The 24,856-nt window shown below is 25.9% G+C and overlaps 1 protein-coding gene across 3 annotated transcripts; it reads left to right on the top strand.

The window, feature by feature from the left end:
- The first annotated feature begins 2,005 nt into the window (after positions 1-2,005).
- Positions 2,006-16,412, top strand: LOC114129754 (fatty acyl-CoA reductase 1-like). 3 transcript variants are annotated; one of them, XR_007605816.1, is made up of 11 exons: positions 2,006-2,291; positions 2,920-3,036; positions 3,208-3,396; positions 4,187-4,438; positions 5,456-5,601; positions 7,432-7,541; positions 12,202-12,394; positions 12,954-13,202; positions 15,504-15,764; positions 15,887-16,081; positions 16,172-16,412. XR_007605816.1 is itself a non-coding variant. In XM_050206359.1 (10 exons), the coding sequence occupies exons 2-10, from the start codon at positions 2,929-2,931 to the stop codon at positions 16,011-16,013; spliced, it is 1,635 nt and encodes a 544-aa protein (XP_050062316.1). In that variant the 5' UTR covers positions 2,006-2,291; positions 2,920-2,928; the 3' UTR covers positions 16,014-16,163. The 3 variants fall into 3 exon arrangements, 2 of the variants coding, with proteins under 2 accessions (XP_050062316.1, XP_027850382.2); XM_050206359.1 differs by lacking the exon at positions 16,172-16,412 and having other exon boundaries at positions 15,887-16,163; XM_027994581.2 differs by lacking the exons at positions 2,920-3,036; positions 16,172-16,412 and having other exon boundaries at positions 2,009-2,291; positions 15,887-16,163.
- The last annotated feature ends 8,444 nt before the right edge of the window (positions 16,413-24,856 follow it).

The raw sequence follows: 24,856 nt of genomic DNA on the forward strand, positions 1-24,856 counted from the left end.
ATCATGGCCATTGGCTATAACATATTAACGTCATATTATTATGTTTACATTTTAACTTAACTTACATTGGACATGTACATAATATATAAATTGATTAATTAAACTAGATTTAATAATAAAGGATAACACGGATTTTTAGTAGTCTAGCTTCTGACATAATGCAAGATATTGTCCCGTAGGTTCTTGTCTCCGTTTCGAATGGAAGCATTCAATTATTATGTGTCTGGCACATATTATAGGGGCTCTATTCATCAGATACTGACGGGTTATCGAATTATTTTCCGTTTTAAATTCAGTTGATAGAGGTTTCTATTTTGTTTGAAATGACCGGCGGCGAAGACCATAAGTGAATTTATATAGTGTTTTTAATTTAATTTTGATGATCCTTGTGACCGTGGCCATATATTGTTCGAAATTATTTTAATCGTAGATTTGGAATAAGTATAAAAATACGAATATACTCTAAAATTTCAATAATCCACAGGAAATAATAACGTGAAGTTTTAATTTTTCCGTATTCCAATAGAAACCTTTTTATAGCTTCCCGGAAAACGATATAATAATTTAAAACTGTATAAAATGTATTTATTTACACAAATTCCGAAAAATAATATTTCCTTTTTAGTTTTTTCTTTTCAACAACGCTATTTATATATGTATATTGATATTACTGTACCTACTTATCAGTTAATGGTAAAATTGGTGTATTTTTCGCTTTATGAATAAGTTCAAGACAGATGAATAATCTGACAGTGATAAGTTAAGATATCCGATAGGTATAGTACTTATTAGTATATATTATGTTAAAACTACTCTTTATACGTTTTCTTGATATCTCTAAGAACGATCTCAGAAAATTTCTTTTAAAATTGGTAGAGCAATATTTTTAAGAGTACTTATAATACTTATAATATATAATACTAATACTTATAAGCTACACTTTTTCATACATTTGTATAAGCTAGTTGTTAAACTTAATCTATTTCTCTATATATTTCCGTTTTGCTTCAGTTGAAATATTATATACAAGTATCAATACAAACAATATTAAAATAAATCATTTTCTGATATTTTATTCTTTATTTCTGAAAATATTTTTTATGGAAGTACAATACCTGGAGGAAGATTCAACGAATGATTGAAATCCGACATGAGTCCAATATCGTAAAGTTAGCATTTATCTTTACGTGATTACATAAAAAAATTTCCAAAATAATAAAAGTAAATATTTTAATAGTATTATTATGTTCAGAAGTTATTGACTTTAAGACTTGTTTTTTAATATACTTGCAAACATTTGTATAATGCATAATTATTCAATCAATTATAATTGTATCTATTTAAATAAATAATAAAGTAAAAAGGTTTTTTTGAGTGTCAACTAAACTCATGCGTGAGCTATTTACTATAAGGACCTATATGAGTTGAAAAATAGACTGTGAAGACCCTCCAAATCTCGAGGAATCTGCTAAAAAAAATTTTATTAAAAAGAAAGAAACATGAATTTTAATTTTTTTTTTTTTCTTTAGCGTATACACTAATTGGCTTGTGAACTATGAAACGTCGAACCTCATTGCAGCAGTAAAATATATAAAATATAAAAATAATATTTGTGGACTGTGGTGTATACTGTATACCGTTATCGATTTACAGCGCTTGTATGAGTCGTATAACTATAAATTATTATATAATATCATAATGTCTGTGTAAGTCTCATGCTTCTTTTGATAACGTTATTTGGAAATTGGAGCTTTAACTCAATAATATTTGTCATTTCAAAGGTGAATACCTATTATGTATAAATTGCTTAATTGGTATACACGTGAATACGTACAAATAATGGACATCGGAATATTATTGTTATTATTATTATTATTATTTCATGGATTACTACTATAAACACAGTGTGCGGTGTTCGCATTAACATAATATTTTCATAACGTGAAACGCCCGATAAAACATTTCTATTGTATTTTCAAGCAACACTGCGAAAAGTAAATCGTATTAGACGTCGTGTCCACGCGATTCACATTAAAAGAAACATTTAGTGTCTTGCATTTTAATTAAGGAAACCTTGTGTTTAACACAATCGATTGTTGTCGTATAATGATATACCTATCACTACGTTTTTACTATTAGAGCTGCATAACCATTTTTACATTGCGTTCGGACGGTAATATCTTGGACGTTGAAGTACTAGTCGACAAATCGCCGCTTTGTACAATATACGTCTCGAATAAAACGTACCTATTTAATTTATTAAATCGCGTTTATTGCTCATCGCACAAGAGGTAAGACTCCATGATTATTATGTTTACTCTTATTATTTTAAGACGTAGGTACACGACTATAGGTAATAGTTGTATCTGAGTGTATTGCACCGATATATGAAATAGTATTTCAGTCCCATGCAAAAGTTTTAAGTACAATATTCAGAACGAGGTATTATGTCGTAGGTATGTATGTAGTTATAATGAATGATGATAAAATATAAGTATTTTAACGATAAGTTGACGTTTTCGGACTTCATAGTCGAGAATTCATTGATGATTTAATCGACCAACAAAACCGTAGTATGTTATAGAGAAACGTTTATTTAAGTAGAATATTCATTTAAGATATATTTGATAGAAATGTAAAGGTTACAATAATTAACGTAGGTGAACGGGAAATCATTAAGTTAGAATGTAATAGCTAATAAATAATGAACTTAACTAACTAAGTTTAAAGTTGATATGGAAAAATATATTGACATAAATCAGATTTAAGTACCAAAATTTGCTTTTTTTAAATTATTACACGAATATCTCATTAATACAATACTAGTATTATTGTTTTTATTGAAAACCATATTTTATATTATGTTTATTACACTGTACATAGTCAACTATTATTCATTTTTAATACCATTTTGTATAGGTTATTTATATGACGTATAAACAATATCGAACAATATTGTTGTTATTCACATTTATCAAATATAATAATATGCAACTGCCGCCAATTCGATTTACGACACAAAATGGGAATTTTATAGTAACCATTAATAATCCATTAAATCTATAATACGGAATTTCTCAAAATATTTATGTACAATATTGCACGTATTAATTAAGAAATCAATTACATGTTATGCTAAAATTTATAAAGATTAAAATATAATACTTATAACCTTTTTGTACTATAGCGATTATTTAAATTTTTCAGAACATGAGTATACAAGACTTCTTTAAAGGGCGTAATGTCTTGGTAACAGGTGCGACCGGATTTATGGGCAAAGTTTTAATTGAAAAACTAGTTCGGTCCTGTCCAGATATTGGTAAAATTTGTCTGTTAGTGAGAAATAAAAAAGGAAAAGATACAAATTCCAGAATTAAAGAAATTTTGGATGTTAAAGTATGTTTTAATTTAAATACTTTAATGTTAATAAACTGTACACAACTGACACTTTTTTTAATATAATATTATAATGTATAGTAAAAAAATAGAATGGCTTTTTAATTTACTGTAATTAAAAAATATATATATATATTACTATAGCCTAAGCACCAGGACCTATCCAGGTGTTGAATTATCTTTTATTTAATATTAGTTTTATCGTAATAATAATAAAAAATTTTACATAAGTATTATTATTGAAAAAAAATTTAGTTAAAAATAACTGTTTTTAAATTATGAAAAGAAGTGATTTAGATAGATCCAATTTCTATAGTTAAGCTAGTGATAAGAAAAAATCTTTAAATTAATTATTCTGAAACATGTGATAATATTGTAAGTATAAAAATATAAAAAAATTAATTTAGTATCGTTTAATGCGAAAAAAATCCATGGAATAGTTGCATTATACCTTATTTGTTTAATTAAACCTATATTATCGATCTTTATCTTATTTAAAAAAAATTACATATAAAATATTGATAAAGAATATGCTACAAATTACAATCGTTATTTTTGTTTAAATTAAATTTAAAAAATGTATTATTATGATGCACTATAAAAACAATATATTTGATTTATAAATCAAATAAATATATTCTTATACAGTATACATACACGCATGCAGTCTCACGAGGAGTCAACTCGCTATGTTGACGTATAATATTTATAATATCGCCTAAATTGCGACTTTTGTCACAATGAGTATGCCGAGTATGGCATCAATGTGTATGATTTAATTTGTTCACAGCTATTCGATACAATTAAAGAACAAAAGCCTGGTTTGATGGAGGAAAAACTGTATCCCGTACTGGGTGACATGACCGAACTACGACTTGGGCTGTCGGACGAGGATTACAGTTTTTTGGTAGAAAATGTTTCGGTCGTGTTCCACGTTGCTGCCAGTGTCCGTTTTGATGAACCGATACGAGATGCGACAATTATGAATGTAAGAGGAACACGTGAAGTTGTGCAATTGGCTAAACAAATGAAACGTTTAAAAGTAAGTGTACAGCATATATTATAATGCACCACCTTATATTCATCGCAATGCTATTGTGGTATATACATATATACGAGTATGTGCTTTGAAAATAATATCACAATCGTAATAATATTTAGATTACAACAAACGACACAATCCTATTATATCAATTAACGTTTATTAACGTAAAATATTAAATTTAATTGATCTAAATATAAAATCACATCAATAATTTTATTGTGCGTTTTATTGAATTTTTGAAACCAGAATAAAAATAGGTGATTTTAATTGATCAGTTTTATTTGAACCATTATAACAATAATTACAGTAATGATTTTAAACTTAATTGAGTAAATGTAATGTATATAAATGCAATGATGTACCATTGGAAAGTCTAATAATTTTATTATGGTCGGAAAATATTTTAAAATCGTTAAAAAAATAAATAGGTTTATTATTTATTAATAAGATTTTTAACGAATTGTATTGATATTTAAAATCAATTTCAAAACAAAAGACCTGAAGGCTGAAAGTGAAGCAATTCAATAAATAGGTATCCTAATTACTTGCCACTCTAGTGACAATAGTATACACCAATGGTTTTTGACCTTTTCGGTTCAGTGCCACTTCACCGAGATAACTGACGACTTACGCCCCTCTTTTCAACAAAAATTCTCATACCTTTATTGACCAGTATTTTAAATGAAAACAAAAACTCTTTATATTTAGTAAATAAATGTTTTATTTGACTCTTATAATTAAAATCTAATTTAAACTTTTCTATACAAAAAAAATATTTCATACCATACCTTTTTCATTTTTTCCATTATTCCATATTTGAGAGCAACTTTAGTATAGGCACTTTATCAGCAAAGAATCGGGTCCTGAACCATCGGCATGTGACGCACGAAAATAAGAAAACCTCTAAAGACATGAAAATTATTGAAAAAGAAAAAGAATAAATAGTATTCAATATACTATAGGGATCACGTACTGACGTCTGACACTCTGACACAATAGAATATTTTGTTATAGGTATTTCTGCACGTGTCGACTGCGTATTGTAACTGTATAAGAGAACATGTCGAAGAAAAAGTCTATGAATCGCCAATTGGTTGGCGAGAAGCAATCTCGATCGCTGAAAATCTAGATCCGACCATGAGTAGTATTTTAACAAAAAAGTAAGAGCCGATGTGCGACTTAAAAATAATATTTTCAATATCAGAGCCAACTGATTATAATATTACTTATACGACATACGTATACAAAAGTATATATTATTATGTGATTCTTGACAAAAGCGACAACTAACTAATTGTTGTATTTGTCATAGGTATCATTTATTTTTAACTCTTACAATAATAAAATATTTATTTTTTAACGAAATGTTTTTTCGGAGATAATTTATAATTTAAACTAAAATCCATAACTTACATTTTTACATGAAAAATAAATGTTCAATAGGTAGTAGGTACCTACTTCATAATATTAAAAATATTAAAATGTCTCAAAGTAAAATGAATATTTTATATATTAAAAACCACATGCGTAGGTTCCTACATAGCCGAGTAAAAAACAAGATAACAATAGAATATTACTACAGATATATAATATTCACGTACAATAGTATTGTATAATGTGTTGGGAATTTATTCGCACAAAACATTCTGTAGAAACAAATTAATAACATAAATAATAAATTCTTAAATACACAATTATTTATCCTTTAAATGTTTAGATAATATCAATTATTATTATGGTTTTGATGTAGTAAAAAAAAATAAGTAGATTAAAATCATGAAAATAAAACAAAAATAAAATACCTGCCTATGTGAATAAAATATAAAACATAAAATATAATATTATCGTATTTGTATTTGAAAGTTTATGATTCTATTAACCTACTTTACCTACTTAAAAAAATAAACACATTGCATGTTTTAATATTATACCATAAAAACAAAATATAAACTACACGTTGTTTGTTAAATAAAAGTTATATAACAAATTTTATTAAAATTTGTTTTTAAATCAAACGATATGAATATAATATAAGTATAGTGAGTATTCTATATTTCTGAACAGCGTACTAATTGAATAATTAGAGGTAGGTTTATTAGTATTATTATCGATTATTAAAATAATAATTAAACTAAATAAAAAGATAGCGAAAAATGTACAGTACTATACACTGAGATTTCAAACAATTAATAATTATTATAAGAAATCTGCAAAAACTTAACCATCACATTTGTGTTTTTATTTGATCAAACGTTAAAATATAATAGGTACTGATTTGGTTTTACACAACACAAGAATCATCTCTTCATAATGTCTTCTGAATAATAATTATTATGGTTCTTGGTTCTCAAAAACATTGTAAGGTAATATTATTAGTTACTAACTAATCTGAGAGGATCAGGGAATGCTTTTTTTTTAAATTCAATCACAGTTTATAATCAATCAATTTTATCAAAAAAAAAATCCGAACCCAGCTGATAACAGACCTTATGAACTATTTTTTTTTCTATGTAATGAAACATGTAATGTTTAATACCGGAAAAACCTTTTAAAACCAAAAACGATGTAATAATAGAAACGAATTATATTAGAAATAATCAACACCAGTTATTTAATCGAAAAAAAAAATATTTTTTTTTTTTGCCCTATTTGTTTTATTTGAGTCGGGTGTACAATTTCCCAAATAAAAATTACTCAAACCAGTCAAAACATTTCTGTTTCCTATTTTAGTATATCATGACATAGGACGTCTTAAGCACACTATGAGTAAACTATTGTAAATATCACTATTATTGCAATCGATAGGCTCATATTATTATGTCGATCAAAAGGTAGTATAATAATAGTTTATAGTATAACAACATAAAACGTTCGTTTAAATTAACAACGAAATTATCATTGTATTATATTTTTGACGCATAATATGCATTATACTACTAAAATGTCAACAAATTATTATCTCATTATTCGCGTGTGTTATTTCGATAAAGGTTTTTAGGATCGTTTCCAAATACATACACGCTAACGAAATTACTCGCTGAACAAATAATTAATGAAGAACGGAATAACATACCGGTAGTAATATTCAGACCATCGATTGGTGAGTACTCTTAAAATGCATATAATAGTATTTGATTTGTTCGAGACTTTGATTTTGTGTACGGGTGTAATAAATTTGTAAGACTAAAAAAAAAATAAGAATAATGCGCGAAAACCATAAACTTAGTAAATATATATTAAACTTTATCGTTTACAGTCAGAGACGATTATCTATCGTTCTTTATATTTTATAATATAGCTAGGTACCAAAATAGTATGTATTATTTACACGAAATACTTACCATTCTCTTTCCTGTCCTGTTCCTCATCAATAATTTCTGTAGATAGTTCTAAGTAATAATATCTTTGTATTTTATTTACTTATATTCTGTAATCGGTTTTTTAATATTCGAAAATAAATTAAAACAAATATTCGAGTCATGTTTATACAGAAACGGATATAACTGAAATATTTGTACTGTTTAAAATTACATTTGATAGAAATTATCATTTTAAAAGCATCTTAAATCCCTAAATATTTCAATGTTTTATCAGAATATATTATACCGTGCACAAAATTTATAAAATGAATATTAAGTACAAATATAAAGTACCTATATAGAATATAAAAGTGAGTTTTTTTTTATGCCCGAGAAAATAATAAGAAAAAGCTTAGTAGCTATTTCATCAGTCGAAATGTGATATTTGACAAACATTTTAAATATATTTATATAAGTATTTGTCAAGGCGAGCAAGTGAACCGTTTTTTTTTTTTAAATTCATTGAGTTAGTATTAAAAAAATATAATTTAAAATTTTAAGTTACTTTTGTTCTTTTTTTTAATTCTTAAAAGCTACGATTCCAATAGTTTAATTAAAAAGATTTTTCTTCAAACTTAATACTTACAATTTATTATGTTCTAATGTACAACAGGCAAATATCATAAAAAGCCCTAACTTATATCCATTTAGTTCCACAAAACAAAAATCATATAGTAAAAATTATACAAAAGTTTATAGGGAAAATTGATAAAAAACATAAATAATTGAAGTATAACAAATAACAACCAATTAACAGTATAAATAGAACCCAACTATATAGCAGAATAATTATTTATTGCTGAACTTAGTTATTTATGAATGTCTTACTGGGTTATCTAGTATTTGAAATTTATGTGTTTAAGTGAAATAGTGATTTTCTATGAAAATGTATACACGTTATTTTGATCCCAATTTAAGTCCATAACAGTTATTAATAATCCGATAGTGTCAATTTATTATTTACATCCATATTACTACATCTTAATAGTTTCGATTATTTTTTTTTATTATAATTTATAAACAATTATACAAAACAACACATTATACATTTTATTGTTCAAAAATTAACTGAAAATGACTATAAAATTTATCAATATTGATTAGTAATTAGTATTGTCATTGAAAAATATCTAATTTGTAAAGTTTAAATAAATGTACTTTTTAAAAACAAAGGAACTATGTAAGTTGTATAACTTAGTTAAAAATAGTACTTAACTTTAACTTTTAGCTCGTTGGTTTCCAATTCTTTTTTAAATACCTATATTAAGGGCACGATGCTTATTATATAGCTGGTACCTAGCATTTTAAGTTAAATAGCATAATATTTTTTTTCACACCAGTAAGTTCTAATAGTTTTTCTGAGATGATGATCTCTTAAGTGTATACGATCTGGCCGTCGATTCCCATTGAATCATGGCAGTGCCAGCTGTAATTCAAATCGATATGAAAATGTTTCTTCTATTTCAATTTCAATTGGTTTTTGAATTATTATTATCGTATCAATTTAGTCACGAATTATTAAAAAAAATTCAGTATCCCGAAATAACAATTTCTTTAAAATTGCGTTCCTTATTTTTTTAATTTATCTTTATGAATTGCGTTTCAGGTTTTTTTTCCAAAAAAATCACAACTATAACACCTGCCTATTGGCTATTATAGTAGTTTATATAGTAATAGTCAAACTTGAATGGCAAAACTTGATTCTATAAGATCTATGTTTCTAATGTATAATATAATTTTATAATTTATGATTTTTAACACTTTTCCGCGAACGGTTTTTTAGCTAATAAGTATCACGTTGTTGAGACGCAAAAATGATAGAAAAAAACATATTTTATATTTATACAGCTATCATTCATATTACTCGTATTTATACTCTGAGTTACTTAAGCTATTTGTTTAAATTTTATTCCAATAGCTTTAACCAAAATTAAATCAACATCATTTAAATATGGAAGGCCATACTTTAGAAAAATATCCCAAGCCCAAATTATATTTTAAAATGCGTTTCGGATATTAAATAAAAAAAAAAAAACCGGAAGGCAATAAGTATCGCACTTTTCTGTACAAATTTAATTTTGGAACAAATCTAGTGATAATTTCCTCTGGCAATCTCCTCGGGTTACGAAAAAACAGACTCGGAAACAATATATTTTTAGTACAGTGTTTGTAACATAGGTACATGCGCTGACTGTTATAATGAATACAAAAAGAAATCACTTCATACGAGAAACGAATTTGAATAATATCCTAACCAAACATAGACAGTGTACACGACAAACATATTATGTAAATTTATAAAAGCCAGCTAGAATGAGTTTCAGAAAATATTTTTCAATCTTCTAGTAAAGTAAATTTGATTTTATAAAAGTCGACCGAATTAAAACCGTATAAAATATAACCTTTGTCTGATTATTTACCAAGGGTCGAATTTATAATATATATGCATTGTTAACATGTATGTTGAAATTAGACAAGTATCTACTAAATGGAGTTAGTTTTAAAACAAGACTTGATACATTTGTAACTGTACCCGGTAGTTAAAAAAAATATAATCAAGTCAAACATTATAATTACCTAATAATGTACCTTTATAATATACATAATATAACTGTTAACTACTGCTCGTGTTAGAGATTACTTTTTTTTTATGTTTACTTATCTCTTTATATGAAATTGAAAACTATACTATATATTATATAATATAATATGAGTTAAGATGGATAATAAAAATAGTTTTTGTTACTTATGAAATTTTTACGAGTAATTTTCTAGTATTTTTTTTTTTAATTTTCAAGTAAAAAGATTTTCAATGATTGTGTGTGTGTGTGTGTGTGTGTGTTTTGTTTCTGCTATCGCTTTTTTCATTAGTAAAAAATGTTTCATTGTTAGGTCAAAAGTATAAAGTGCAAGGTAATTTTCATAATAATTTGGAAAAATATAAAATAATTACCTGCTACAGTGCCGTATATAATAAGGGATAAATCTTACTTATAATGTGAATACGCGATTACAGTAGTATTGTATAGTTCACAAATCATATAGATTTAAATTACAGATTTAAAACAAAATCTCCCTCCTAAAATACAATATTATAATTCCTTGAACTGTATAAGGAAAACAAAAATACGGATAAGTAGGCTATGCTGTACATTAAGTGTCGAATGAACTTTTTTTATTGAGTAGGTTACTCTAATAAAAATAAAGTATTTTATACGATTAAAAAATGATTCTGATCGAAAACGATCTGTCAGCTTATATTACTAATTATTTTTTATTATGTATTTGTATTGCTGTTAAAATAATTTATTATACAATTCATAATACAGCAGGTTGAACTTATTTTGCTGAAAACAATAAAATTAACTTATTAACTATTATTAAGTATATATTTACATAATTTATTATTGTTATCAAACTTTTTAATCAATAACAAATTACCGTGAAACGGCATGAATGGGTTCGTGAAATAAATAGCCAATAGCTTAAAGTTAATCTAAATATTTTGAAAATATCATTGCTTGTAATAAAATATAATAATGTATCTACGTAGAATTTTCAAGTCCTCGTAAATATATTTTTGAATTTGGTACAATAAAGTTACTTATTATACCTATCATTATTCTTCATTTAAATATACAATTGTATCAAAATATAAACTTAAAATGTGTATTAATATGTATATATTTATTTATTTATTTATTTATTTATATAATAGCTTAAAAAGAGTTAACAATAATTACCATATAATACCACAAACATATTTGGTGAACATTTTAAGTATATACGTTTGCGTTTTAATTACAATAAAATAAACAAAATTAATTTTCTCAAAAACTGGGTAGGCATAAAAATGTTAGTTTTTCTATATTTTAAAAATAGTATAGTGTATTTTTTAGTGTCCCCTCCTATATATAGCAATGTACCAACTACCAACTAGATGCAATTTTTTATAAAATAAATAATATTAAAGTAAAAATTGAAGCATTTTTGTTGCTCTTAAAGGAAAACTAGAGACACGAAGAGAATAAAATATACATCACTGTAAAATTATACCATCATCGCTCCCGATCAAAATCTAAAATTAGGAGAAAAGGAAATTTTTACAAAAAACCAGTTTTTGACAAAATTAATTTTGTTTTTTATTGTATAAATTATTAAAAAATAAAAACCGTGGGTACGTCTAAATTATTTAAACATTAAGAGTTATTGTTATTAGACGGAAAATTTTATTTATTCGAGATATCGAAAATTTCGCGTTATCGAGGTTCGAGCTATCTAATGTCTACTGTATTTAGCTTAAATTTTACTTATTGAGATCGAAAATAACTCTTTATTTGTTAATATATAATATCATATTATTATAGACATCTAAATTGAAAATTGTGTTATATATTACAGTTATATCATCTTTGAATGACCCTATCAAAGGATGGATCGATAATTTCAATGGACCGATTGGACTTATGATGGCATGCGGTAAAGGGATCGTACGAATAACATACGGCGACAAATCGATAGTTCCCGATTACATGGCCGTTGATATATCTATAAAATCAATGATCGTAGCAGCTTGGCACAGATCGAAATCAAAGTACATATATAATTCGACAGAATATTATTTGTAATTATAATTGTAGAATAGGTACCTACTGCGAATTTCAAATCAACTTCGGGCAAATGGTGGGCTTAGTCTGTACTTTAGAATAATTTGCTAGTCTAATGTGCTCAGAACGTCGATCTGTACGGTTTGTTAAATATTTAAATCATACTCTCTCAATCTTCTACCACAATATCAATAGTTCAACTAGAATATAGAAGAAAATAGTGTAGAACTTACGTTAAATTGGGGTAATAATTCTCCAAATTCAGAATTAGCCACCACTTAATGAATATATTATTATATTATTGTTTTGAACCTCTACGACACCGTAGTTAATTTATTTTGAGTTATTACGGTAACAAACAAATAATTTGTTGGTTAAAACAAATAATTGTTCGATGAATAATATAGCAATATATTCTTCATTGTGTTATCGTACTTACTTTTGTTACAGCATAAACTCTAAACATAAAGTAGGTAAATAATAATATGTGTAATGTGTACAGACGTGAGTGGGTGACATAATATCGAATTATTTTATACTTTTCAGTTTGTTGGAGAAGGAAAATTATGTTCCTGTTTACAACAGTGCATCCGTATCGAAATCCGTGTCAAACGAACAACTACTAGATTTAGGTATGAAAACTCTTGAACAATACCCATTCGATGAAATGATGTGGCGTCCGACGATCAAGTTTACAACTTGCTTTTACTACTACTACTTATCTACAATAATTGAGCAAGTCTTTCCGGCAATATTTTTCGATGCATTCTTGGACCTAATTGGGAAACCACACAAGTATAAAAATGTTTATAACTACTATCCCTGTGTTAGTCATATTGTAAAATATTATTATTGTACTAAAATTTGTTTCCGTTTCAACCTGTCAGTTGTCGGTATTAGCCTTTAAATTGGCTTTTATTCATAAATCGTGAAATTATGATAATATCATGTTTTACCTTAGAGTATTATCGACCATTGATCAAATGTGTACCTTATAATCACATAATCATATTATAATTATTGTTGATAATATTTACACACCGTGTGTATCATTTGGGCGTCATGCAAGTTTTGAGTACAATATTTTTACTTAACCATCTTAGGAATTGAAAATAATTTTGAGGAGTTTGTTCTGTGCATAACTTTCAAAAAAAAAAATATATATTCATTATTTACACACTTGAGAAAAAGTTCACTAGATTATGCGTCATAAACGTACCTTGTCTCTTTCGTTAGAATTTCTGAATTCAATGTACGCAAACATTCTATTATATAAAAACGTATCGAAGTTACATATTTACATACAGTTATAAATTGTTGTACTATATAATTCATACTATAAATAAAGTAACATTTAAATAAGTACCTACCTATACCTTCATCACTCCGAATGAGTATTACATTCTAAAAAAAAAATCCACTTACTTTAATATGTGTCAGGAATTTACGCGGAATTCGGATTCGATAAACAAATATTTAAACAATATTTTCTTTCTTTGCGAGAAAATAATACAAATGATGTGTAAATACTTACTAAGTTTTCAAAACATGACAATGAAATCGGTTTGTGATACACGTTTACCTACACACAATATCTAATTCAATGACAATAATGGTTATTTTTATTTAACAAACAAATATTTGGACAGATATCTACTATGAATGCAGTCTATAAAAAAGATTATTTTCGATTTACTATTTATTTTGTTAGCGCGAAAATACTTGGACTTCAACAATGTTGGTCTTTGCTTATTGTAGATTATTATATAAGCTATAATAATATGCTTTATCCAGGACTTTGATCCAATCTATTGTCACAGACAATCTTAAATTATCCAATGTACAGTAGAAATCGTTTATAATGACGTTGAAGGGATCAAGAAAAATAGGTCATAATAACCATTTGTCATTAAAACCAAAATATAATATACAATAACATAAAATTCAACACATAAAAAAAAAAAGTAAAGATAAAAACATTTAAATTAATTAATTAAATTATTATTTTAGAATTGAATAACTTACATTCTATTTAAAAAAATTTGTTATTTTGTACAAAAATCACACTCTATTTTTTTTCTAACTCTTCAAAATTTGTTTGTGGACTAAATTTTTCCAATACAACCAAAATTAACCATCATAACATCCGTATAGCCATTATACAGACATCATAATAATTGATACAAATAAATACATATAATGTAGAACTTTTGTAGGGACTTTCAATCTAAGGACATTACACCCAATATGTCATTTCAACCGGTGTCATTATAAACGGTTTCTACTGTGTATATAATGTATTATACACACAACTATAGGTTTTGCATATGTGCATTTACTATGGCTCATTTTATATTATTTGGACATAGGTTCAGTTAACAACGAAATGTTTTTGTGTTAGTATGTTAATATAGGCATACATATTACATACTATGAAATTTTAAATTTATTTTAAATATAGGTAGTTACGCAGAAAATATGTTAAGTGTTTTAAACCTAAAAAAAAAAAAACATAATTACGGTGATTTTTTAAATCGCAAAGTAGATTATGAAAATATTATGTTTTTTTTTGAAAATGATACAATACAATTTTATTTTCAGTTGCATGTTTTATTAGAAAAAATAATGGAGGCTTTGAATATTTTGTTTGTATACTTTGTCCATTGCAAAAATATAAATAAACACATAGCTATATAGTATATCCTATAACACAATATGCAATTAGTAATTACCGTTTGACATTATTTTAAAATGTTTACTGTTCAACGTTGGCATTGGCCACATCTTTTTGATATTAAGTAGGTAGATATTCCACTGTAATACCTATGAAAATAATAATAGGTAAATTATGTATTATTGAAAAAAAACTAATACATAAATTCGTTCTATAAGTATAATTTTCAAAAACAAATGACATACCTACTGTTATTTGATGAACATTCAATCAACTTTAAAATATCTATTTTAATTATAAAATCATATAAAATATTATATTAGTGTATCACTAGTAATTTTGTCAGCTGTTATATAGCATATTAATTATTATATTAAATAATAATAATTTTCACTTATCGATATTTCTTTTTACCATTTTAGACGTTTGTTACCTTTGCAACAAAAAATATATGTTGTAACGATGGCTTTATCTTACTTTACTACAAAATCTTGGAAATTTGACAATTCAAACTTTTTGGGATTAATTGATAAGATACCAGATGTGGACCGCAAAGAATTTGACTACGATTTCAAAGATGTAGATATCATCGAATTCATGAAAAATGCAACAATCGGCTCTCAAAAATATCTATTTAATGTCGACGAAACAAAATTACCGTTTGCGAGAAAACTATTAAACCGGTAAGATTTATTTAAATAAATACTGTAATGGGTACCTACATTTATAAATATATATATATTTTTTATCACGGAAATATTCATTATAAATTTTTTATTTAAATAAACTTAATACTGATTTTCAGATTCGTATGGATGGACAGAATATTAAAAACATTTGGTGCAACAATATTGGTATTCATTTTATTTTACTTTAATATCATACCAAGCACATTCCTTTATAATATATGTTGTCATTTTAGATCAATTTAATTGAATTCTTATTTAATGCACAATTTATTTGTCGGGAAACATAATTTTTATTTTTTTATCTGTCATGTGTATGTATAATTTGTTATGGTATAATATTGTTCTTGTTTTACGTTTTGAAATGTTATTAATAATAAATAACTCTAAACTTAATCATTTAGTGTTCTCTACAATAATTGAATGAAGACTCCGGGTCAACGTTCAAACGTCTTTAATTTAAACGAATTATCAGAAATATAATTGGTAACGTAAACACTAAGAATCAATATTAATATATTTTATAAGCTTGTATTTTTTGATTTTACCTAATAGTGTTTTAATTAATTGTGTTGTTGTTGTCTAGTATAAATACACAGCTGATGTCTGGCTGTTACATTAAATTCTAAAATGTTAGTATGTTGACATGATGGAATTTCTTTGTACGAACAGTAAAGATTATATATTATGTTTAACCTTTATGAACTACGGTATGTTAAAACTTATACAAAGCACACACGTTTATAGACATTATTTAGAGTACATAATATTATGCTCGTGCGTAATAAAAGTAAAAAAGAAAAATTGCTCAGCACACCAATAGAATATGTTATAAGTTGGTAGACGGAATAAGAGAAAACAATTTGATAGAATTTCTGTTTTATAACTTTATGCAGCACTATAACGGAAACCCACGACAAACTATGAATTATTAAATGTATTTTAATCTTAACGTAACGGTAAGTACATATACCAACGTAATAAATAATAATGTGTGCAAAATGGTACTTACATATTATAGGTGGAAATGTATATCATTGCGGCCAACTCTGCCCACACTCTTTGGCCAAATATCTACTTGGACATTACTTATAGGTAGGTAAATACCTGGTTTATTATAAAGTATACTAAACTTATATTGGCGACAATAAATATAGACGATCGATCATCGTATATATGAGAAACTTAAACACTATAATTTTGTTATAGTAGCTATAATGAGTACCTACAGGGACCAACATTTCATAACAAACATTACCTCTGTACCACTTCACTTCATTACCAACTACTGTCTAAGCTTTAAGTAAATACTACCTATTGACTTTACTCACTTGTATTTGAAACTTAAATTTTATGTATAGCAATTTTCAGAAACATACTATTATGCTTTGGAGTATGAAATAAATATTTATATGCTGATATTCAAAAAAATCATAATAATAATAAAAAATATATTTTTTTTAAAGTATTTAACACTTTTTTTTTTATATATATAGTTGAATAACCAGGCTTCTCTCGTGTGCAGTTTTAAATGTTGAAAATATTAAATTTCGGGTACAGGTTATACCTTTAGATTATTACCTAGATAATTATAATTATTATTGTTAGTTAGATCACCTAAATTTAGTGGTTTCTGGATACTTACAAAAAAAAAAATGTGTATATTTATTAGTTCTTAAGTCAACATCGTTGTAACATTATTATGTTAGTACGTATTATGATGATGATATAAAAGCCTACCAAATATAAAAATTGATAAGTAATAAATCTATTTATTTAAATAAAAACCAGGAACATATTAAACCATTACACAAACTGCCACAGTCCGGAATATAATCTTTATGATATAATATAGTTTTCATCAATCGCATTTTGACAGCTGTTACCTAATGATAGTATTTATTTGTAACCAACAGCAATTTTGTGTAAACAAAAAAGAATAATCGCTTTTCATGATACTGCAACAAATCCCTTTGTGAGCCCTTCTTTCCTTTATAATAAAATAAAAAATCTTTTCTTTCCTATACATCATACAACGAAACTACTGACCAAATGTCATTCTCATAGGTTCAGCGATTTCGCCTAGGCGATAATAAATCAGTGAGTCAGGAAATGTTATAATGTACATTTGTACCTTATGTTTTTGGATTGGGTACTATACATTTTTTTCTGACCATTATTATTGAAAACCTAACAATAATTTTAATTATATCGATTAATTTTTATTCTAATATATTTATTATTTTCAAACTATTTTGTTAGGTTTATTATTTGATATTCTACATATCAATTTTATAGCAACCTAACATTAACAAATAAATAGTATTTTATTAACTGATTTTGCGTTATGCAATAAACAATTTTTTTGACATAATAGTATTATTTTTGCGCTATATTTATATATTAAAACAGCAATCATCAAAAGTAGTTGCGTGATATATTGCAATATATTATTTATTTAATTAATAAAATAGAAAAGATCCAGAAAAATTTTCCACGTTTTTATGCATATAAAAACAAATTACTTTATCATAATACTGAAAAAATTCCCAACTATACGGATTTAAACTGTTTAAAGTCGCTAAAAATTAGACGTTTTACATTTGATGTCACATTTGTGAATACACTCTTGTATGGTGATATTTACTGCCCTGAATTATTACAAAAAATTGGCCTTAAAGTACCCTCCTTTAACTTCAGGATTAATCCACTACTTGCAATACTTTATTCAAAAAATAATTATTTCACTAATAATAGTCCGATGTGTAGCTTTCTTATAATGTGCGATCAAATTTAAAACTTTGATTTTTTTTCGATTCTTGTTCTACGCTAAAAACTTATATTTATAAATTTATAGTTTAAATATTTTATGTACTATTTTTATTTGATGATCCTCGTTATTCTCTTTAAATGTTATTTCAACGAAAATTTTGTTTATGTCTTATATAATATATTATACTCTTCATTTGTATTCGGAAAGGGGGCTTAAAAATGTCATCTGCTGCCCTTACACGATTTACACAAGTATAAACAATAATGAGTAATTTTTTTTTTATTGTTTTAATATATTTGTGAACAACAATAATACATAAAAATATTATTTTTGGTGCTTTGGCTCCAAAACCCCCTCTCCGTGGCCTCGCCACCTAATCACAGCAATACGACCACTATATATCATCGCCTTTAGATATAAACGTAAATAATTCATGACTTTGAATCACTCTACGTTATACTTATATCTAATATGATAATCATGTTCAAATATTATATTAAGAGGCTGTAACAATATAAACAGTAAGTAATTCATAAAAACGAGCGGAATTGACTTTCTCCAAAAATAATATATTGTTTTATTCTTGCTTACTTAAACTTTTTGGTCGGAAAAAAAAAGGTAGGATTAATATTTTCCTTTACATATATATTTGTTTTAACTATAATCGAGTTTTCTCCAATATTATTATTATTAATATTAAAAGTATCTATTCTATACATTAAAAGTTTGAAATAATTTATTTTATGTATGAAATTATGAAATAAATTATTGTATTTGATTTGATTTTATATAAGTATTCATACAATTTTTATAAAATATTTATAACATTTTAAATTAATAAGAATTATGGGGTATCGGGAAAATCAACAATAATTTGTATTTTATATTATAGTGGTCGGAGTGTCCGTGATCTATATGTTGAATAGTCGAAATAGTTTGCTTTAGATAATTTGAATTTAATTGGTTTTTAATTTAATAAAACACAACTTAGAATAAAAACCACAATATTCGTATGACGTGAAAGTGTTATGTGGCCTCTATGACTAGAGCATAACTGAAAATGATATAGTACGGGTTTCCTCGCGTACGGAATCCACGTCGCTCTTCTCATGTAGGTCAGAGGTCCTTTAATTTGGTCAACGGTCTCGTTCTGGCTTCCTTTTGAAGGTTATTGTTTATGCTCGCTGCTAATAGCTAATCAGTCGTTCATGCTAGTGAGCAATTTTATTCTGTGAATCGAGAGTCTATTAAAATATTTTAATTTTAATTATTGTATAGTTCTAAATTATTACAAAAATATATTTTTCTATGCTTAATTTATCACCATAATTTTTGATTTTAATTAATTTCATGTTTAACGCATACAATATAATAATTATTTATACACATTTAATAAACAATATTCTTGGCTAAAAAATTACTTATAGATATTTACTCAAATTGATAAGTGAGTAACAATATAAAAATTTTTTTATAAAAAAAACTTAAACTAAAAACTTTTTACGAAAAAAATAGCCTAAAATTGTTTCGTTTTTTACGTCTTTAAAAAACTGTTTATTGAGTTCAGTGGTATTGATGATGAATATTGAACTGCAATACTAGTGTGTTATTTTAATAATATTATTATAGGTATGTTTGATCATTTTGTGCAGGTCAAAAAGTGTATTGTGTGTATTTTATATCGAACGGTTCTGTAGCGTGTATTTAGTGTGTAATTTATGTATAATTATGTGTAACTGTGTAAGATGCAACAAATGTAACAGAAATAATAGTTTTTGGCATTTTTGCCAGACATAACATATTAATAATAATATTATAATATGCATTAAACATGTGTTTGTTTATCCATGTCGAAATGTCGAATAATGGTAGCTCGGTTTTTACCTTTACATATGCCTGCTTTTAACTATACGCAGATGCATTAATTTATAAAAACAAAAACCTACTCGTAGGAGTTTGATTTCAATTATTTTATTTGTTAAGAACCAAAGAATTCACTGGTGACTATACACTCTAAAAATACCAATACGAATATACGATTAATTATAATGTAGTAAACCAGCGTTCACCGCTGTACCTCATATACATACGGATATTATTACGGATTAGCATATTTTGGTCTATTCAAAATCACGCGAACAGCATTCTAATAAAATACCTACTAACAATTGGAAGTAATAAATCAAAACCTAAAAGTGTTTTGCAATGACACATTTTCGACTCCTTTCGATGCATTACTTATAACCATCTCTACTGTGTATTTACCAGCCGAGATCTTCATATAAATACGGTTCCCGATACGCTGTTCAAATTATAATTAATCTGAACTCTCAAATCACCAGATTTAGTCGAGTCGTAGTGCCACGCCCTATAATATCGCCACTTGTATGTAAGTCCAGATCCCAAATCTTAAGTTTACTATAATTTCTCGGGTAAAGTTATTTCACTCTATCCATAAATTGTTATTAAAAGTATTACATTATTATATTATTATACTTAATAAACAACTATACTTATACTCTACAACTTATGTTCACTCCTACCATCAACGCACTACTCCTCGTATTCCAACGCGAGACCGACCAACGTTCTCAAAGTTTTTAATTCGAAGTATAGAGCAATACCTTGTAGTCACTACATTCGGTATATATTATATTTTTCTTTAGTATTAATAAAAGTACCTAAAATATTCAATTTATTGGTACATAAATATTACTTAAAAGTTTGGATATTAGTTTTTATAAAGTTTCAATTAAGTCGATAAAAAAAATATTAGTTTAAAAATATAGGAAGCGAATGAAAAAGTATACCTACTGTTATAAATATCGCATGTAGAGCACTAGAGCAGTATTTTAATAAATGAGCTGATGTGAACGACTATTGTGATAAATATTTATTCTAAATATAAATGCTATAGAATTACTTATATTATATTTAACTTTATAGTAGTAAAAAGTAAAATATTTATGTACAAAGAAAATGGTTTTATATTTTTAAAAAACACTTTATTTTTTATCAAAATTAAAGAAAACAATATGTTAGCTTTATGATCAATAAGTTTATGTATAGTTTATTGTTTGAATATTTTAAACAATAACTGTTCAATGCAACGGTTTTAATAATATTCAAGTATCAAAATCAGTTTAATGATAATATATAAATAGACAAACATGTAACTATTTATCATAGTTATAAGTATATATGCGTATATAGAAACATTATAATATAATATTTTTATATTATCTAATATCTTATTAAAATTATACTCAAATTTAAATATTTATAAATGCAAATAATGATGATAAGTAATACGCCTAATACAGGAAACTTATCATAGTAATTCATAACTAATAATTATTATAATCATACTTACTGTAGTACCTATTTTATAATACAACAGATTAATAATAAATTATACCTATCTATTTACTATTAATCAATGTTTTGCTATTTGTACATTTTTTATGCTAATTAATTTTGGTAGTAGTTTTATCAAACATCAAAGTATTATATTTAGTACAATAAATTACTCAAATCAGGTTTAAGTTCCTTTTCTTATCTAAATATTAAAAAAAATAAAAAAAAAACTATTTCATAAGATTTAATAATTATTTGATTTATTTCTATCCATTGTGTTTGAATACCTAGTTATTACTTGTTAATTATTTATATAACCTACCTAGGTAATATATTATATCGTATGATTACGTTATATGTTGTGCATATTTATCAAGTGGGTTCCTACGTATACGATAACACATGTTTTTTAAAGACCACACGTGTATAATAAAATCAACATTTAATAACATTTATTAATTTTAGTACTCTAAATAAATTAAAATAATATTAATAGGTACTATAACATTTCACATTTAACAAATTACCTCTTTAAAGTTTAAACGATCGAAACGAAATCGTTAACCATCACCATAACGCATCATATAATAATTTTATCGACTTTAGACCCAACTAACAAGTTCCCTCAAAATCCCTATGTAAGTTACATTTATAATAAAGACATATTATCAGGTACGGCACCATAATTTTTTTCATAAGGGGTAGTAAAGAGCAAGCAAGTATATTTTTTGAAGGGATAAGCTCGACAATTTCATTTTTGTTTAAAAAAAATATATATATATATGATTTATATATCAGTCATCAGTGAATACTGTTTCTCCAAATAGAATAACTTAATAATCGTCGATTACAATGCCTTTATGTGAAATCAAGCCATAATCAAAATCAGTGTAGTTAGAATATTACTTGAATTCAAAAATTGCTTGAATTATAATTTTATTTAGGGAATTAATTTGTTGGTCTAGTTAAAATATGTGGGGATGAGAGAAGGGCTATAACTTATTCTGGGCCAGTAGTCCCCCCTCCCCCCTTGGAGCCCTCCTAGCATCTGCATAATATAGTCATAGTGTAAAGTGTAAACTGTAAATCAGTGGTCGCAACCTTTTTGAACTCTGGGGCCGCATTCTCAAATAGAAATGAAAAATTGTTAATCTTTTATTAAAATGTTACAATTTATCAGTTAAAAATTAGAGAATTATGAAATAACAACTATTTGGTACTTTATGAGTATACTTTTGTTAAAGGTGATCGGTGGTGATTTTTAATTTTCTTCATATAAGAAAAGGTCTGTTTGCAAACATAAAATAAACATAATAACACTAAAAAAATATCATACTATTATATTTTTAATTTTGGAAAATTATGGAATAAGTTTAGCAAATGAACTAAAGATAATTGTTCGAATGTGTTCTTAAGAACATCTTAGAACTGCGAATATACTGCTCAATATGAAAATCAATATTATTTAATTGGTTTAGGGAGCAATTGAAAATATTATGAATAAAATCTTGAAATCGGTTATTGATTTCGTATTAAAGTGTCGAAGTACAGTTAACTAATTTACCTATTGAAAATAAAAAAATATTGACAATTCAAAAAGATGTTTACAAGCAGGAAAATGTGTTAAATCATTTTTTCAAGATGAGACCATAAAAGTATCAACTTTACTTTAAAGGACATCTCATAATATGAGACCTGCAGTAGACTACATATCAGAAATAAGTTGATTTTTACTATGTAGTTTTATATTAAGTTCATCAATAACTACTTCAATATACCAAAAAAAAACACCAGTTCAGAAACCAAAATTTAATTTTTAATCATAGAAGTGTTTTCCTTTTTCTTCCAAAAAATCGTAAATCTCTAGACATAACGCAAGATCAAGACGTAATAAATAATATACAATTTAACCATTAAACTATCATTAATAAGTATAAAATGTGTAGATTTAAGAAAATAGCCGAAAATTAATTATAATATTCGATTAAATTAATATACGTTAATATACGTATGGTTACAAAAATGATATAAAAATTTCAAATCATTTTGAAGGATATGCCGAGTGTTGAGCCACTAACCTAACCTAATCCTAGTACTTGTGGAATTAAAATTTGGAATCTTTGTAAGTTACAAAAAAAAAATATTGTGGTTATATTTCGTTACATAATAATTTTATAATCTTATAAAATGTTGGCATAAAAATTCAGAACTATTGGGGCGCTGAAGAGTGAAGGAGCTAATTTAATTGTTATTTTGAAGCGGGCCGGATGCGGCCAGCGGCCCGTCGGTTACCGACCTCTGCTGTAAATGAACAAAATTTGAACGCACCCGAAACATTCATATTAGCATATTTTAATATATCGCAGATAAAAGCCAGTAGGTCACATTACTATTTATTGTACATAACAATATGTTAATTATATTTTAAAAATTTTAACACAAGTAGGTGTCTCGCCCTACTTAATTAATTCTATTGAATGTTTCGGGAGTAAGTTAATCGTATAATGGCAATTACAGCTAACTATATTTTTATACCAATGTAAATAGGGTAAGTTTATACTCGTGCCCTTGGTTTCGTACGGTTGTATATGATAATCTAGCACCTGGTATATAAACTATATGATATATATTATAAATACTTACTATTTTATAATGGTGCCTATATAGTGAGTATTTGTGTAGTCAATATTATGATTTCTGACTAAGTAGTAATAGTACCTTTATCAATAACTTATAAATAAACTATATGTAGTGATTATATAATAGAACGATAATATTGAATAACTAATTGAACAAATCACTTTCCATCAATTAAATGAATTTCCATAGTCCTCTATTAAAATCAACGAGTGCGCCTCACTTCAAAAGTTCAATATAGTATTTACACGTCATATAAAGACATTTTGTTTGACATTAAGTCATGTCGTCTATAATCCAATGACATCTAAAATACAATCGT

This window comes from Aphis gossypii, chromosome X, assembly GCF_020184175.1.
Source record: "Aphis gossypii isolate Hap1 chromosome X, ASM2018417v2, whole genome shotgun sequence".
Lineage (NCBI taxonomy): Eukaryota > Metazoa > Arthropoda > Insecta > Hemiptera > Aphididae > Aphis > Aphis gossypii.